We start from the raw sequence: 16035 nt of genomic DNA, 5'->3' as shown, positions 1-16035 counted from the left end.
TAAAATTATCATGTGATGTAAACAATCAAAAACTACTATATTTTCCATATACTTTGAATACATGTATACAAATCTTAATCTTTTTTTTTTTTTTTAGTTTCTCATATTTTTTCAGTATAAAAAGTAATTAACTTAGGCCTGGTTTCACAGACAGGGCTTAGACTAAGCCAGGACTAGGCAATAGTTAAATTACGACATTTAACTTCAGTAATTTTTATTAACGTGCCTTAGAAAAAAAAACATTACTGGTGTGCATTTTGAGACAAAACAGAGGCACTGATATATTTAAGATCAGTCAGTACAAGTTTCTTTCAGTTAAAACAGCTCAGACTTACACTTTAGTCTGGGGCTAGGCTTAAACCTTGTCTGTGAAACCGGGGGTTAAAGTCACAATTAAATGGAAGTAGCGGCAGATCTTCTCTTTCATATTGTAACATATCAGAGTGCAACAAATTAACACCAAAGAAAAAAATGTATAGTTGTTGATTGGATTTTGAATTGTGGGTGTCGTTTAAGTGGACTAAATGATTGGAGATGTCCTTCATATGTCACCAGAGAGAAATCTGTCATTTTCAATGTCACTCTAAAAAATGCTGGGTTAAATACAACCCAGTGCGGGGTAAAATATGGACAAACCCAGCAATTGGGTTGTTTTGACCCAGCGGTTGGGTTACTACACAGAAGGTTGGGTAAGTTTTAATTTAAAACCCACCCAGCATTTTTTTAGAGTGTTATGACATTTTGACTAAAGAAAATCAAAAGGCTTTTAAAAAATAAAGAAGCATATGCACGGGTGTTCACATGCTTTCATAACAGGGAAAATTTCTATTTCATGCCAACAATGAACATCGTTTTCCATTCAAGATTATATTTTTCTTCAATATTATATCAAGATCATATTCTCACAGATTTACCTTATGCATCCACAAAAAAAAAAAAAATTCTATTCAGACATAAAAACATGCCAATTGTAAAAAAAGAACGTACTGTATTTGTGAATAAATTAATAAATATCAGAAAAATGTGACATCACACTGACCAATGTTCATTCTTCAAGACTAAACATTTCTCCACATGGGAGAGTTTGTTTCATTTTTACCTTATTATGCATTACCTTGTGTGCAATCTCTTTCTCATATTTTCTCTCTTTCTCATATTTCTCTGATGCAAACTTTCATCTGTCTCTCTGAATGTCTGTCTTTCTGCTGGTGTACTGCTTTTTGAAAAACATCTCTAATTCCAGCAGCATTGTGGGTAAGATGCTGTCCAGTAATGCTAACCCTTCCCAGGAACACCGCAAACCCCTAAAGCATAAAGAAAAGCATCAATGGGGCATTGATGTGTAACTGAAAATGCAATGTACACATCACACTTGGTTTATTTAACAAGTAAAGAAGCACAGATAATATTTTAGCAGTAAACAATAACTGTCATTAAGTTTTTAGCAGTAAACAATACCTGTTATTAAGTTTTAAAAGTCCCCCTGCTTGAAATTCTTGAACTTTTTCTGACATCCCAAAAATTTGTTGGAGGTCATCTTCTGGGCTGAATAACTTCCAGTGCTACAATATAAAAAATAAAGCAGAAAAATTAAAGGTATCAGTCACTTCATCAGCTTTATCTAAAATGGCCCCCAAACAAATAAATAAACATACTGTACATTTTAAATAGTCAATAACTAATGAATTATTGTATGAAAAATGTGCTTAATTGTTATGAAAATGTCAATGCAAAATATACTACTACTACTAATAGTAATCACCCAAAAGTTTCTTTTTTTTTTTAAAGAAAACATAACTGGTTGAAATATTTTATCGTTGTAAAACCTGTTATGTTATCCAGCGGTCCACTGTACCTGCTGGGTGATTCCTTCATTCATACGCAGACCCATGACCAAAACCTCCTCCAGCCTGCAGATACAATTTCCATCCGATTCAATAACTCAATAACAGTCCGAGTAATCGCTCCAGAGCGAGTTGTGTGTGGACTACAGAAGAGATAGTCTTACAGGCCGTGGTGGTCGAGCTGTATTCGGCGGCGTGTCCCGTGACCGTGACGCTGAACCTCTCGTATCCAAACATCTGGTTCTAAAGTCTGGGTTCGTGCTTCCCTCTGAACTCCTCCCACTGCACGCAGCACAAACCGTCCATGTGCTCCTAACAGATGATATTGAACACAAAACAAAAGTTTGCGGTCAGTAAGACTTGAAGTCTCTTATGCTCAGCAAGCCTGCATTTATTTGATCAAAAATACAGTAAAAACAGTAAGCAACAATGGGGTATTGATGTATAACTGAAAATGCAATGCACATATCACACTTGATTTAACATGAATAATAATATTATGACATATTATTACAATTTAAAATAACTGTTTTCTATTTGAAAATATGTTAAAATGACATTTATTTCTGTGATGCGCAGCTGAATTTTTAGCATCATTACTCCAGTCTTCAGTGTCACATGATCCTTCAGAAATCATTCTAATATGCTGATTTGCTGCTCAAGAAACATTTATTATTATCAGTGTTAAAAACAGTTGTGCTGCTTAATATTTTTGTGGAAACTATGATACATTTAAGGATTCTCTGATGAATAAAAAGACCAAAAGAACAATTTATGTAAAAGATAAATATTTTGTAACATTATCAATCTCTTTACTTTCACTTATGACCAATTAGATGCATTCTTCCTGAACAAAAGCATTAATCTCTTTTTAAAAAAAATCTTTTGAACAGTAGTGTGCACACAAATGTACCTGGTCCTACACCGATGTACTGACGTCCCTTCCAGTACCCGATATTGTGTTCACTGACAGCGTTCTACAATAAACACATAATCCATAAACTACTATTTCCACATTTCGATTATTTACTGTATATAATGTAGCATTTATTCATTTGCCAGATACTTTTATCCAGAGCGACTTGCAGCACATTACATTTTATTTGTACACCTAGGAATCCAACATGTCCAACACAGGAACTTCTTATTTTTTTTCACCTCATAAGAATTTAAGCAATTATAACTTACATTTTTGGCAAAGTTGGACACTTCGTATTGACGAAACCCAGCTTTCTCCAGGACTCCCCGTGCTGAATTGTACATAACAGCTGTGACATCGTCACCAGGCACGCTTAGTTCACCGCTGTCAACCTGTTTAAAAAGCTGCGTACCCCTTTCCAAAGTCAGCTGATACAGTGAAACGTGATCATCACAAACCGGCAGCAATTTCTCCAGCTCACTCTCCCACGACTTTACACTTTGTCCTGGAAGCGCAAACATGACATCCACTGACACGCGTCCCGGGCAGAGCGTCCTGGCCTCTGACACTGTCCAGAGAGCATGCTGGGAATCGTGATCCCTTCCTAGTGTCCTCAGGTGATCATCATTCAGCGACTGTGGAGAATAGCATTAGATCTATGGAGACTTGGTCAAAACATACAGTTAGGTCCATATATATTTGGACACAAGCACAATTTTAATTATTTTAGCTGTTGACCAAAACATATTCAAGTTACAGTTATATAATGAATATTTGAGAAAATTAAAGCGCAGTGCATTAGGAATTACAACCATAAAAATGGTTGTAATTCCTAAGCATTTTATGTTATATTTTTGTTCAACCCCTGGAATTAAAGCTTAAAAATCTTAATTGTTTCATTTTAATTCTATTCTGGTGGCATACAGAGCCAAAATTATGAAAATTGTGTCGGTGTCCAAATACATATGGACCTAACTGTACCTGAATTCCAACAGAAAACCGGTTAACTCCTGCTAACGTGAAGTCTTTCAGACTAGCTTTTCCAGCAGGTGTAGGGTTCACCTCCAGAGTGACCTCTGCTTCATCTGAGAGATGAGCGTGTTTGGAGACGGTCTCCAAGACAGCAGCGATTGTGGAGGGCTGAGCCAAGCTGGGTGTTCCTCCGCCAAAAAACACTGAGCTGATCCTACAGGACAGCACAGAATTAATTAAGGGGATATAGTTCACCCAAAAATAAACATTCTGTCATTATTTACCCACACCTTGTTCCAAACCTGTATTTAGTCATTTCTTACAAAAAGGAGAAAATTAACCCTTGCTTAGATGCCAGCAAAACTCTGCTGGTGCACACAGTGGTTGGATTTGTAGTAGAGTTTTTCTCTCTCAAATATTACAACAACACGCACACAATTTTTTTTTTATGACACACAAACCCCACTCTGACATCCATACCAACACACCCACACAATTATAGCTGCATTATTTATCCAATTGGCTCTATAATATGCAGAAGCAGAAAACAGAAATAAAGCGAGTATTTTCTTTATAGGTCAAACCTGAAAAAATGGCACCATCTGGTAAAAAATAGTAAAAAATTACATTTTAAAGCCTTGCCAATATAATGAAAGTCTATCAACAAAAATTGCATACTTTTACAGTTAAATGGCACTGCGATTTAAAATAGCAGTTTTAATGGGTTTCCTCTGCAGGACACCGGCCCTCCAGGACCGAGTTTGGGCACCCCTGCTTTAGAGCATATTATTTGACAGTATCTCTGCACACTGACCTGGAGACCTGACTGAGCTGCAGTAAGGTTTGTGTCTCTCTCTGCAGACATGCTGTCATGACCGCGTGGTTTTGATTCCGAGGAATATACTTGTTGAAGTTGCAGTAGGAGCATCTTTTTAGGCAATAGGGCCACTGTAAAAAGGAGAAATACAGACAGGTAAAACAGAATAAATTTGACATTCTATGTATTTGCCAGTGACTGGCTTTGACAGACGTGTTTAGACACTCACGTGGACATAAAGTGAGGCTTCATCTGCTTGAGGAGGCAATCTGTGAGTAGTGGCGATAGATCTCAACAGTACAAAGCCGAGCGCCGTTCCCAAACACTGTAAAGCGTGCTGTTGTGTTAGTAATGTTTGTCTCGACATACTGAACTTGAAGAGTCATCAGTGAAGTTACGCTTCTGCCATATTTTCTGCACGGTGCTATTTTACTGCAACACACTGCGTCCACTGTTGCCAACTCTCGCGAGACAAATAAGCAACCGCAGCTTCAAAAACAAGCCCAAAACAAGCCCAATATTTATTTTTATTTTATTTTTTATTATCATCAATATGATTTATTACCAATAAATGAGCCTGCAACATATCAAACTGAAACCACTATTTTATCTGAAAAGCAAAAACAGAAGCTATTTTACAAAAATCAGCAAACTGCAACAAAAGTGGGAACAAAACTCATCTCCAATCACCTGTGAGCAGAATAGGATTGGAGAGATGGAAAAGGAGAAAAACACAAAAGTTTCGAAGGGGAACTGTAACATAGCCACATATTAGCATAGCCAACTAAAATATAGGCTATTCGAACCCTATTTACTCTTAGTATTAGTATAGGACTACTTGTTTTTTATTACAACCCGTGATAATTAATACATTACAGAAACATTAAGAATTAGACTAAAAGAAAGTCATCCCACTCCTCTGCGTCTACTTCTATAATCACTTGGATTACAGCGTCACGCGCCTTCTTTTTGAACGTGATTTTCTCCAACGAGGGCGAGGAGGGGGCGGGACATTTGGCAAATTACGCTGCCGTATTTATAATATTGCACTGGTTGGCTATTAATTGCGAGCGGACAGAGTGTCATTCAATGCATGGGAGAATACGGCGAACATAAATAAAGAAACTAAGTTGCTTGTCAGATTTCCCTAACAAGCAACCATATTTTTTAAAATAAGCCCAAAAAACCGCAACCCGGGATTTTTTCACGCAACTTTACAAAAAAAAGAAGCCCAAAGTCGAGTATAATACGCGGACTTGGCAACTCTGACTGCGTCACAAAGATGTGAAACGCTGATGTTCTGAATAAAAATTAAAAAAAACGAACAACAATAATAATAATCAATCTACTGTAAATGTTTCTGAAGTGATATTTTTAATTACTTTGTATTTTTTGTCATATCCAAGCTTTTTATATTTACTTTTTTTTTTAGATGGTCATCTAAAAAAAAAAAAAAAAAATCTTAAAAAAAAAAAGCAATAAAAATGCATACAAAATAAATTACCTAAACTAAAATACAATAGATACCCGCAGGGTGGCGCGCTTTCACCACCAGCCACTGGTTTTTTTTTTCTGTACCTTAAAGATGTGTGCTGTTTAATTTCATTTTTTTCTGAGCAAAAAATATTGACTATCATACTTCCACAGTGGAAACAGCAAAAATCATTAGATGACATTAAAAGGCATCATTCAAACAAAAAGGATTTCACCCATATGTCAGCTCAGCGAGAAGTTTTTATTCATTAAAAATAATAAAAATTGTGTAATAACTTTTTCTTTTATATTTTTACAGGTATATATATATATATATTTTCCTTTAACATATCTGTCACTGAATGATGATGCAATTATTTCACCAATATTTTGACATTTTTTCACAAGAGTTATTTGAAACATTAAAGTGGACACTTTACTTGCATTTATTATGCTTTATGTTTATATAAAATCACTTTTGTACATTTCATTTGACGCGGACAACAAAATGGGACATCTTGTCTTTGACCCATAAATAAAGCTTTAGTAAGTCACCAAATTAAACAAACTTCACATAACCATAATATGAAGTCTTTTTGGGTGCCTTTGAACCGTTGAAACTGTGAACTGTTGTTTTTGTTGCACTGTATTGCAACACATAATTCTACATTATATTCTAATGCATTATGGTTTGGCTTTCTCGTTGTAGTGAAGTATAGTATTCTGCACAACTGCAACACTTCTCGCACTGGTTAATATACCTCCAAGCTAAAATAGAGCAAACTAAACCACAACTATGAGCTCACCCGAGTCATCTTCAGCTGCTTCTATTCTTCTTGGCTATTTCTACAGTTCAGTTTTGTTCAAAAAATGACAAAAGAGACATGTTTCTTTAAAAATTGAGAAACAAGAAAACAAAAGAAGGGAAGTTGAAGCGCGATGCATTATGGGATGTGGAATCTAATACATGATTGCACTCTAAATCGTATTGCACTGAAGTGGAGATTGTGCATTAAACCGCTCAACGGAGTGAATAGTTAACAAACCTATTGGCTAAAATTATTTTTGCAACCTTGCAATTCTGCGCTGTTACGAAATGAAGGAGCATCTCACGTGACCTGGTGTGAGCTGCCATCATCGAAATGCATGAATATGTTTTGGGCATTTGCACAATTTAGGAAGTGTTCGCCGTACTTCGCAGCTTTTAAAGGTCTTGTTGGTTTCTGGTTGGTTGACTAACGTCGCTTCTTCCAGTTGCTGTTGTTAAAGCTATTCACGTTTTGCTCTTGGTTCCAGGAACTTGTCGTCGGATGTGTAAAATGCTGAATGCTACAGCAGCCGACAGAAATAAAGACCCGATCCTCGCTGTTTTAAAAAGCAGAGTGGCATCAGACAGGCCTCTGGTCGCTCTGGAAATATCTTCTGGCACAGGACAGCATGTTATTCACTTTGCCAAAGCGTTTCCCAACATTTCATGGCAACCGTCTGAAATTGAAGCGCAGTCCATGTCGAGGTAAATATGCGCAACACCTTGATTTATCTTGAATTCTTGACTTTAGATGTAGACATGAAATCTCTCAATCTCTTATGCACCAGAGTTACATTCACGCTGCTGCAGAAATGCATTGGTTGAAACTATTCAAGTTATGAAAACAAATCTCATTTACTGAATAATAAAGAGGCACGTGGTTGAAATACTTGCTGAAATAATCCTTTAATCTACCCTTCAATTGATATTTCCCCGTGCAATCTTGTGATAATGACAGTTCACTTACCAGTTTGCTCAGAGTGCAGGTGCAGACATGTGTCACTAGATGGCGCTGTTCAGTCACTTTTTGTAGCTGTGCTCTAGTCTAGTTAGTAAAAAAACGAATGATATTTTTTATTTTTTTTAATGAAGAGGTCTTTCAAAGTACACGTTCTTGATCTTAGCATTATTCATAAATTCACGTTATTCCAAAGGAAAAAAACTATGTAATCTAATCTTTCACAAAATTCAAATTATTGCTCCCCTTCCGAAACGATTTCATTTAGAGCGAACGTCACGCAGGCGTAATAAATATTGTTAAATTATATCCACATAATCATTTAGGTACTGAAATGATACCAGTTCATATAATAAACTTTAACGGAATAATAGCAGATAACGACAGAAATGAAACAATCCAATCAATTCTCGATGTATATAAATCAAGTTGCCCTACTTCATTTCTTGTGTTAGTCAGAAATATAATGTCCTGAATGTCATTGCTGTCAACAAGAAAGAAAGAAAAAATAGAGGCAATTCTCTCACCCTTTATTGAAAGAGCTAACATTAAAGTTTGGGGTTTTGTCCCAAGCTAATTCACAGAATTTAACTCATTAATTAAAAATAACAGAGAAATAATTAAGTATAGTCCAATTACAAACTTATTCTGACAGAGCTATAGGATAGTTCATCCAAAAATGAAAATTCTGTCATTATTTACTCACCTTCAAGTTGTTGTAAACCTCAATTTTTTTCCAGCTGTTGAACACAAAAGGTGATATTTTTAAAAATGTTGGAAACTAAACAGTTGGCAGCAGCCATTGACTTCCATAGGATGGAAAAAAATACTATGGAAGTCAATGGCTACCGCCAACTGTTTGCTTACTAACATCCTTCAAAATATCTTCTTTTGTGTTTAACACGAGAGAAACTCATACATGTTTGGAAGAACTGAGTAAATGACAAAATTTAAACTTTTGCGTGAACTACCCTTTAAAGGTTAGTTCAAAGTCCCTCCTGAGTCCCGACTCTTCTTTAGATTAGGCTGCATACCATAAATTAATTCCTGCTATTGAATGCTAAATGTCTGACTTATTTTAAGAACCAATTTGTGATTTCATTTTTGTATTGCAGTATTGAGGCATATAGAGAGTATCATAAGCTGCAGAATGTCAAGCCCCCCATCTATCTCGATGTGTCTCAGAGTTGGGAGAACTGGGCTGGAATTCAACCCGAGTCATGTGACCTCATGGTGAACATCAACATGATGCACATCTCACCTCCGGCCTGCACAACAGTATTAAGCATGCTTACTTTTCTTTCTCTTTCTCTCTATTTGTTGAATGTCTGCATTATAAATCACCTAACATTTTTTTCGCCTGCTTCAGGGTTTGTTTAATGGTGTTGGAAAAATACTGAAGCCACAAGGATTGCTTCTGACTTATGGGGTACTTGAAGCTTATGGGGTACTTTTTTTCTTATGCATTCGGTTACATTTATTGGCTTCTAATGGCTTGCATCTGATAATGTTTTGCAGCCTTATGCTTTCAATGGATCAATTACTCCTCAGAGTAATGTTGACTTTGACCACAGCTTGAGAATTAACCGCTAGAGCGCCAAAAGTTACATAGTGCTGCTTTAATATCTTATAGGCCTAATAGTCATTTAGATTAAATTATATATGTCATGTTTTAGGAAAGTTTAGATATTTCTACTGGAAAACCAGACAAAAATACTGAGAAAGAAAGTTATTTTTTTGCTATGTGATTCCCAAAGGATAACATAAAATATCTTAATACAACTTCTCTTACAATTTTACCCTGTATATCATATTGTTTTTAACAATTTTGTTTTACAGAAATCCAGAGTGGGGTCTAAGAGATGTGTCATTACTGAAAACACTAGGCCAGGAAAATGGACTGCGATTGGAAGAAATTGTAAGTGTTTTATTACCAAAATTAATAGCTTGTAACACTCCAAAGAGAAAGGAAAACTTGAAATCGCATCATATGACCCCTTTAATTCAAAATCTGGCGTAGTGCAGTGCATGCTAGATGCAAATATACTTTAAGATGCTATGGTCCATGTCAAGCCTCCTCAAAGGTTTTTCTTCGAGGCTGTAATCCATTACTTGGCCATGATCCATTGCAAATTAATCTGACATTGTGCCTTCTACACCTCGTTCTTGCTTTTGATTGGCTTGATTATGTGATGATTCACCACCTCCAGTCATCAAAGGCTTGTAAATGCATCTGTTTTTGATTTTCTAGGTTGATATGCCCGCCAACAACAAGTGCTTACTGTTTCACAAGGACAGCGTGGTTTAATAGAATAACACTGTATTTACATTTGAGTGGACTCTGCAGTGTTCAAACGGTTTAAAGATACTGAATAATACAACGGCTTTGCTGAAATTAATCGTAACTCTCTTTCTGGAAAAGATGCTTTTTTTTTTTTTCACACCAAAGGAAATTAATAATAATTTAGACAGATGTTTGAAATGATGTGCACATTATATTGATAGAGCCGTATCCATGAATTCCTTTGATCGTCCTCATTGGTTATCTGGATTATAGTTCTGCAGTGTTATTTCAAGATTTACCTGCCTTGTAAAATCCACTTTACGCTTGTTGACCAACCACCATGTTCCAAAAGCATGAAAGCTGATAAAATGTGTATTTTGAATGCAATGTGATTCGCTTTTAAGCCAAATGCATACATGTAAATGTATATTTTTTTATCACACTGATGGATATCAATTCAATCATATTTACAATTAATATAATCTCAATAAATATTTGTATGCCAATAACTAAATACGTAAATTCTCCCATTTCAATGCAAAATGTTTGCTTTTTTTTTTTTTTTTTACATTTAATGAAACACTAATATTAGCTGCACTGTAAATTTAATTGCTGCTCTTCCATTGTGCAATTGACGTTCCTTGATCAATAAAGAATATCACAGTGTATTATCTTGTCTGTTTATTGACTACAGATTGTGTATTCCTTGACCTCTGATCGGACTCTTATCTTAGTTTTTAAGCATGTTTTACTGGCTATCGTAAGTAGGAACCAAAGATGATGATCTGAAGGTGTTGCACAGAAAGTTGCCCCCAACATGGGAGGTGCAGCGGATACGAGTGGATTGCGGTAGTCGGCGAAAGATTATTTGAACACAACCCGATGTATTATACGGTGCCGTTTTGATCCGATTTCAATCTAAAGACTGTAAATAGACTCCTTTCAACTTCCCTGTCGAAAATCATCCAGAACAGACAACAGTTTAAGCCACGGCGGAGCAAGTTGAGTGTCTATTTTTGTCTCCTGTCTTAAAAGCACAGTGTGTCAGTTCGTATGAAGCTTTTATTTCCATAAAGACTTGAATAATGTCAACGACATCGCTGGATAAAGAGCTACAGGAGCGTCTGAGAGAGGCCAGTGCCATCGGAGACATCGAGGAGGTGAAGACTTTAGTGGAGAGCGGAGTCAACATCAACTCTCAGAATGAGATTAACGGATGGTGCGTATTAACGCTGAGCCTACAGGCTCCTTTATATTTGATTTCCAAGTGTATACAGTTATTTTAACCTTTTCTTAAACAGCAATTCGCCTTTATTCTGAAGATGGCAGAGCCGCTGGGCATAATTTATACTTGACAGTGAATAGCCAGATATGTGACCAGGGGGCGCAGTTTCCCCCCTTTTTAAAGGAATAGTTCACAAAAATTAAAATCTGCTGAAATGTGGTTACTTACTCCCAGGCCATTTAAGATGTAGAGGAGTTTGTTTCTTCATCGGAACAGATTTGGAGAAATTTAGCATTACATCACTTGCTCACCAATGAAGTGAATGGGTGCCGTCAGAATGAGAGTCCAAACAGCTGATAAAAACATCACGATAATTTACATGAAGATGCGAGTCCATAATAACATTTCCTCCCTGTTGTCTTCTCACATCAAAGCACCAACATATTTTTTAGAACTGCTTTTTTGATCTGTACATATTTCTCTCCTGATTCAGACAAGATGACTTTTTCACTGGAAAAAGCAATATTAATGGATAGAGGATTTGTATTTTTGCTGGAAGCAATGGTTTGAAATGAAAAACATCTTGATGGATTTGTTTATTACGAGCAGGGGCGTAGCAAGCTTTTCAAAAGTGCGGGGGATGGATGTGGTTTGTTTATTAACAATAAAAACGATGAATACAGTGACAGCAATATTAATGGATAGAGGATTTGTATTTTTGCTGGAAGCAATGGTTTGAAATGAAAAACATCTTGATGGATTTGTTTATTACGAGCATAATAAGCATGAAGCTTTTCCCTTCACTAGAGTCGTGTCAGTTACTTGTGGATTATTGTGATGTTTTTATCAGCTGTTTGGACTCTCATTCTGACGGCACCCATTCACTGCAGAGGATCCACTGGTGAACAAGTGATGAAATGCTTAACTTCTCCAAATCCGTTCTGATGAAGAAACAAACTCATCTACATCTTGAATGGCCTGAGAGTGATGAAGTTTTCATTTTGGTGTGAACTATACCTTCAGTCCTGCATCAGCTGCTCCTCAATAATGCAATCGTTCTTTCTTTCTCTCTAATAGTTTAAAAATAGTTTCATTTTAATATGCAGAGGCAACATCGGATGAACCAATAGTGTGAGTTTGGGGCGGGATTTTGTGTGTTAGGCAGTTTGTAATTGCTAATCAACTCGCTACCTTCTTGCACCTGATTGTTTTACATTGTATAAAGTGTATGTTGCTTAAATGTTTAATGTATAGTGTTACATAACTCAGGTTTAAATGTGGTCTTAATAGGGTTTAAAATGCATCAGCCAAGGGTCATGATGTAATGCAGAAAGCCGTTTATAATGTGCAGAACTGAAATAAACAGTAGTTTATGAGTGCTGTAGATAAGCCCTTACATTTCATCTAGCCTGGCAGCATTCCTGACATGCTTAATCAGACAGCCTGTCTTTAGGCTCTGTTTTCTCACTGCGGATATTTGTTGAGCAACTGAATTGAGGTGTTAGATTTGTTCTGACATTCATGCCAAGCCTTGACTGCTTTGTTTTAGTAATGCCTGTATGCATTCAAACTCATTTGTCTGATGCAGTGCACGGTGCATACCATGTTTAAGAAGTTCTGATGTCCCTTGTTCATCCAGGACGTGTTTGCATTGGGCCTGTAAAAGAAACCACAAACACGTAGTGGCCTATCTGTTGAACGCCGGAGCCGACAAAGACATTCTAACAGCGAAAGAAGAGTTAGCCGTTCAACTCACTTCCAAACCTGAAATCAGAAGACTGCTTGGAGGTATGTTTTCAGAAAACCTGCCTTCTGTGTCACAGGACACGATGTGTTAGGTGCCTTAGATACTTTCTAAGCCTTCATATAAAGTCTAGATATTTACAGTCTATAGCCTAAATGTTATGTTGAGTGGTATATGTATACTAGAACAGGGTTTCTCCCTCGAGGGCCACTTTCCTGCAGAGCTTAGCTCCAATCTGGTTAAACTCGCCAGTCTGTAAGTTTCTAGTAATCCTGAAGACCTTGATTATCTTGTTCAGGTGGGATTCATTAGGGTTGGAGCTCGAGGGCCAAAGTTGAGAACCTCTGCACTGGAATATAAATGCTGATTTATTATCAGTGCTGGAAACATTTGTGCTGCTTACTATTTTTTTAACGATACAAATACTCATATGCATCCATATGACTCGCATTTATAAATTGATAAACATTTGGATATTAAATCAAATGTCCTAAGTCTATTTTTGCACAATGCACAGTGTTTCAGTATCATATTGGTTGTCAACTAATGTTAGAGATTTATTTTTGACAATTTTATTCAGTGTTAACATGGTCAATTTACAATGCACTTTCCTGAGATATAAAGATAATAAATGTAAAAAATTATATAGATAATGAATTTTACAGAAGATCCTTCAAACTTTGGTTTACATTTTATATTATTAAAATTTTTATAATATTGTGATGCCTATTGTGAATTTGTAGCATTCAAAACTATTGTTTTTAGTTTTTAATGTTTTATTTTTATTTTTTTTAGAAAAAATATTACAGAATTGATCAGCCATAACATTATCACTTTTCATATTTTGCATCATATTTCATATTTGCATTGTATTAATTCTTGAAAACACTAAAATACATATTTAAAACCTTCCATCTTCCACCGTTTTGACATCTTGATCAACTTTTTAAAGCTTTAGCTTAAAGTTAACCGTTACAAACACTACAAATTTAATAATAGTGTTAAATGTAATGTTTAGCAAATCTTAAAATGAATGTCCATTTTCATATTGTATGAAATTACTATTGAATTTAGTTTGTAGTGTTTTATTTTTTCAGATATTTATAAGTAAAGATCATGTTCCATTAAGATATTTTGTACATTTCCTACCATAAATATATCACAAACTTATTTTTGATCGGTAATATGCCTTGCTAAGGACTTCATTTGGACAAATTTAAATGCGATTTTCCCGATATTTTTTTTTTTTTGCACCCTCAGATTCCAGATTTTCAAATAGTTTTATCTCGGCCAAATATTGTCCTATCCTAACAAACCATACATCGATGGAAAGCTTATTTATTCAGCTTTCAGATGATGTATAAATCTCATTTTCAAAAAATTGACCCTTATGACTGGTTTTGTGCTCCATGGTCACATATAATAATTTTTGTACACTGCAATACACTAAAATGCAAAAACAAAAACAGAAAACCTTCCGTATATGTTCATTAAGCGCTTTAATGTCCTTACATTGTCACATTCATGCTTGTCGTTCCGTCTCCAGTGGAAGAGGAAGACGTGCCTGAGGTGAAGGAACCAGAGCTGCCAATCATTCCGAACTATCTTTCCAACCCGCCCTTCCTGTACAGCAAGATGGATAACGACAACCTGAGCATAGCACAGCGGAACGGCACCAACAATCATCCGGAGCCCCTGGAGTCAGAGCCAGCGACTTTATCGCCGACACAAGAGCAGCAGCTTCCGCCTCAGCATCAGCAGCCCAAGAGCCTTTACTCAGACAGCCAGAGCCAGCAGGAGTTACCCTACATCCCCGTGCTGGAGCAGAACGGCGTGGTGAACGGCGGCCTGCCCATGGAGCTCTCCTCAGAGACTCATCACACCAACCACTGCGAGTTTACACACCCTCATCCTATAGCACAGAACGGCCCAGTGTGTCCCACGCTTCCTTCTCCCAGCGGAAGCAGCGGCCAGCCGCAGGTCCCCAGCGCCAGCGTCACCCGGCAGCAGTCCATCCCGCAGCAGATCAACTGCTCCCAGCTCGGTGGATCCATGCCGGCCTTCCAGCCCTTCTTTTTCACCAGCACTTTTCCTGTTAACGTACAAGGTACAGTGAGGATTTGTTAGGAAACTTGTTGGTCAGTGAACTGAAGAGTATCTAAAGGCCCTTCCTTTCATATGATTCGATGCACCTCTGCTTTGAGCTCCACATAATGATTTTATGAGGTTGCTAGTAGGGTTGGGCCGATAGACGATGCCATCGTCCATCGCCGATGGCTGACAGACATCACGATGTTGAGCCGGCATCGTGATCTCCCACCCCACCCCCCATACTCCCCGCAATCCGCCGCATCCCAATTCCGTGTTCGGAAAGGAAATTAAGTGTACTACAGAACCCCTAAAAAGAATAAATAGCCTACGAGATGAGAGGATAAAAAAATATATATTTCAATACTTTCTCTCGCAATTATATCGTTGGGTAATTATACTGCATATAAATTGCGGCCATAAGGGAGCCGCTACTAATATGCAGGGCATTGAAACCGCTTTCGATTGCGCGCTCTCATTTTACTTTCACTTTCGAGATTCGCAATCACACGGACTCTATACTACGGAGTTCAATGGTAGGTACTGCCACTACCACACATTTGACAAGATTAGATATATGGTAGGTACTGCCACTACCACACATTTTACAAGATTAGATATTTGTCAGTGGTACTCAGTATCTGCAAATCATTCGCCATTGTCCTATCAGTCATCTCTCCTTACTCTGTGTATATTTAAAATGGTTCTGCTGCTTAATATTTTTGTGGAAACGGTGAAATTTTTCCAGGAATCACTGATGCATAGAAAGTTAAAAGAACAGCATTTATTTGTATTAGAAATCTTTTATAACATAATAAATGTCTTTACTGTCACTTTGGATCAAGTTCATGCATCCTCTCTGAATAAAAATATACATTTCTTTAAAAAAAAAAAAAATCTAAG

General features: G+C 36.8%; 3 protein-coding genes across 5 annotated transcripts; 2 read left to right on the top strand and 1 right to left on the bottom strand.

Moving 5' to 3' along the window:
• Window positions 1-968: 968 nt before the first annotated feature.
• On the bottom strand, window positions 969-6873 carry rsad1 (radical S-adenosyl methionine domain containing 1). Of its 2 annotated transcripts, XM_016571880.1 has the most exons (10): window positions 6832-6873; window positions 4782-4877; window positions 4550-4683; window positions 3745-3949; window positions 3033-3398; window positions 2758-2821; window positions 2009-2156; window positions 1856-1910; window positions 1459-1562; window positions 969-1304 (listed from the first exon to the last, which is right to left on the bottom strand). In XM_016571880.1, the coding sequence occupies exons 1-10, from the start codon at window positions 6838-6840 to the stop codon at window positions 1175-1177; spliced, it is 1311 nt and encodes a 436-aa protein (XP_016427366.1). In that variant the 5' UTR covers window positions 6841-6873; the 3' UTR covers window positions 969-1174. The 2 variants fall into 2 exon arrangements, with proteins under 2 accessions (XP_016427366.1, XP_016427365.1); XM_016571879.1 differs by lacking the exon at window positions 6832-6873 and having other exon boundaries at window positions 4782-4997.
• mettl26 (methyltransferase like 26) lies at window positions 4471-10636 on the top strand. Of its 2 annotated transcripts, none has more exons than XM_016571884.1 (7): window positions 4471-4576; window positions 7322-7538; window positions 8907-9069; window positions 9161-9220; window positions 9310-9372; window positions 9626-9709; window positions 10043-10636. In XM_016571884.1, the coding sequence occupies exons 2-7, from the start codon at window positions 7336-7338 to the stop codon at window positions 10097-10099; spliced, it is 630 nt and encodes a 209-aa protein (XP_016427370.1). In that variant the 5' UTR covers window positions 4471-4576; window positions 7322-7335; the 3' UTR covers window positions 10100-10636. The 2 variants fall into 2 exon arrangements, with proteins under 2 accessions (XP_016427370.1, XP_016427369.1); XM_016571883.1 differs by lacking the exon at window positions 4471-4576 and adding an exon at window positions 7002-7235.
• A 214-nt stretch (window positions 10637-10850) lies between these two features.
• On the top strand, window positions 10851-15356 carry LOC107755175 (ankyrin repeat domain-containing protein 40-like). Its single transcript, XM_016571882.1, has 3 exons — window positions 10851-11294; window positions 12940-13088; window positions 14591-15356. Exons 1-3 carry the CDS (start codon window positions 11161-11163, stop codon window positions 15169-15171), a joined length of 864 nt encoding a protein of 287 aa, XP_016427368.1. The 5' UTR covers window positions 10851-11160; the 3' UTR covers window positions 15172-15356.
• Window positions 15357-16035: the final 679 nt, after the last annotated feature.

Source organism: Sinocyclocheilus rhinocerous, unplaced genomic scaffold (assembly GCF_001515625.1).
Source record: "Sinocyclocheilus rhinocerous isolate Xijiao unplaced genomic scaffold, SAMN03320098_v1.1 scaffold3825, whole genome shotgun sequence".
NCBI classification, from domain to species: Eukaryota; Metazoa; Chordata; class Actinopteri; order Cypriniformes; family Cyprinidae; genus Sinocyclocheilus; species Sinocyclocheilus rhinocerous.
This window is presented reverse-complemented; position numbering and strand designations above follow the sequence as displayed.

Excerpts from the sequence above, each read along its gene's own strand:
- rsad1 (XM_016571879.1), bottom strand. The coding sequence starts at position 4,919 with ATGTCGAGACAAACATTACTAACACAACAGCACGCTTTACAGTGTTTG. Across the intron at positions 4,684-4,781 it reads AAGCCTCACTTTATGTCCAC|TGGCCCTATTGCCTAAAAAG; the intron begins GTGAGTGTCTAA and ends TCCTTTTTACAG. Across the intron at positions 2,822-3,032 it reads TGTCCAACTTTGCCAAAAAT|AACGCTGTCAGTGAACACAA; the intron begins GTAAGTTATAAT and ends TGTTTATTGTAG.
- mettl26 (XM_016571883.1), top strand. The coding sequence starts at position 7,172 with ATGAATATGTTTTGGGCATTTGCACAATTTAGGAAGTGTTCGCCGTAC. Across the intron at positions 9,373-9,625 it reads ACTTTGACCACAGCTTGAGA|TACAGAAATCCAGAGTGGGG; the intron begins ATTAACCGCTAG and ends ACAATTTTGTTT. Across the intron at positions 9,710-10,042 it reads GACTGCGATTGGAAGAAATT|GTTGATATGCCCGCCAACAA; the intron begins GTAAGTGTTTTA and ends TTGATTTTCTAG.
- LOC107755175 (XM_016571882.1), top strand. The coding sequence starts at position 11,161 with ATGTCAACGACATCGCTGGATAAAGAGCTACAGGAGCGTCTGAGAGAG. Across the intron at positions 11,295-12,939 it reads CAGAATGAGATTAACGGATG|GACGTGTTTGCATTGGGCCT; the intron begins GTGCGTATTAAC and ends TTGTTCATCCAG. Across the intron at positions 13,089-14,590 it reads AATCAGAAGACTGCTTGGAG|TGGAAGAGGAAGACGTGCCT; the intron begins GTATGTTTTCAG and ends TTCCGTCTCCAG.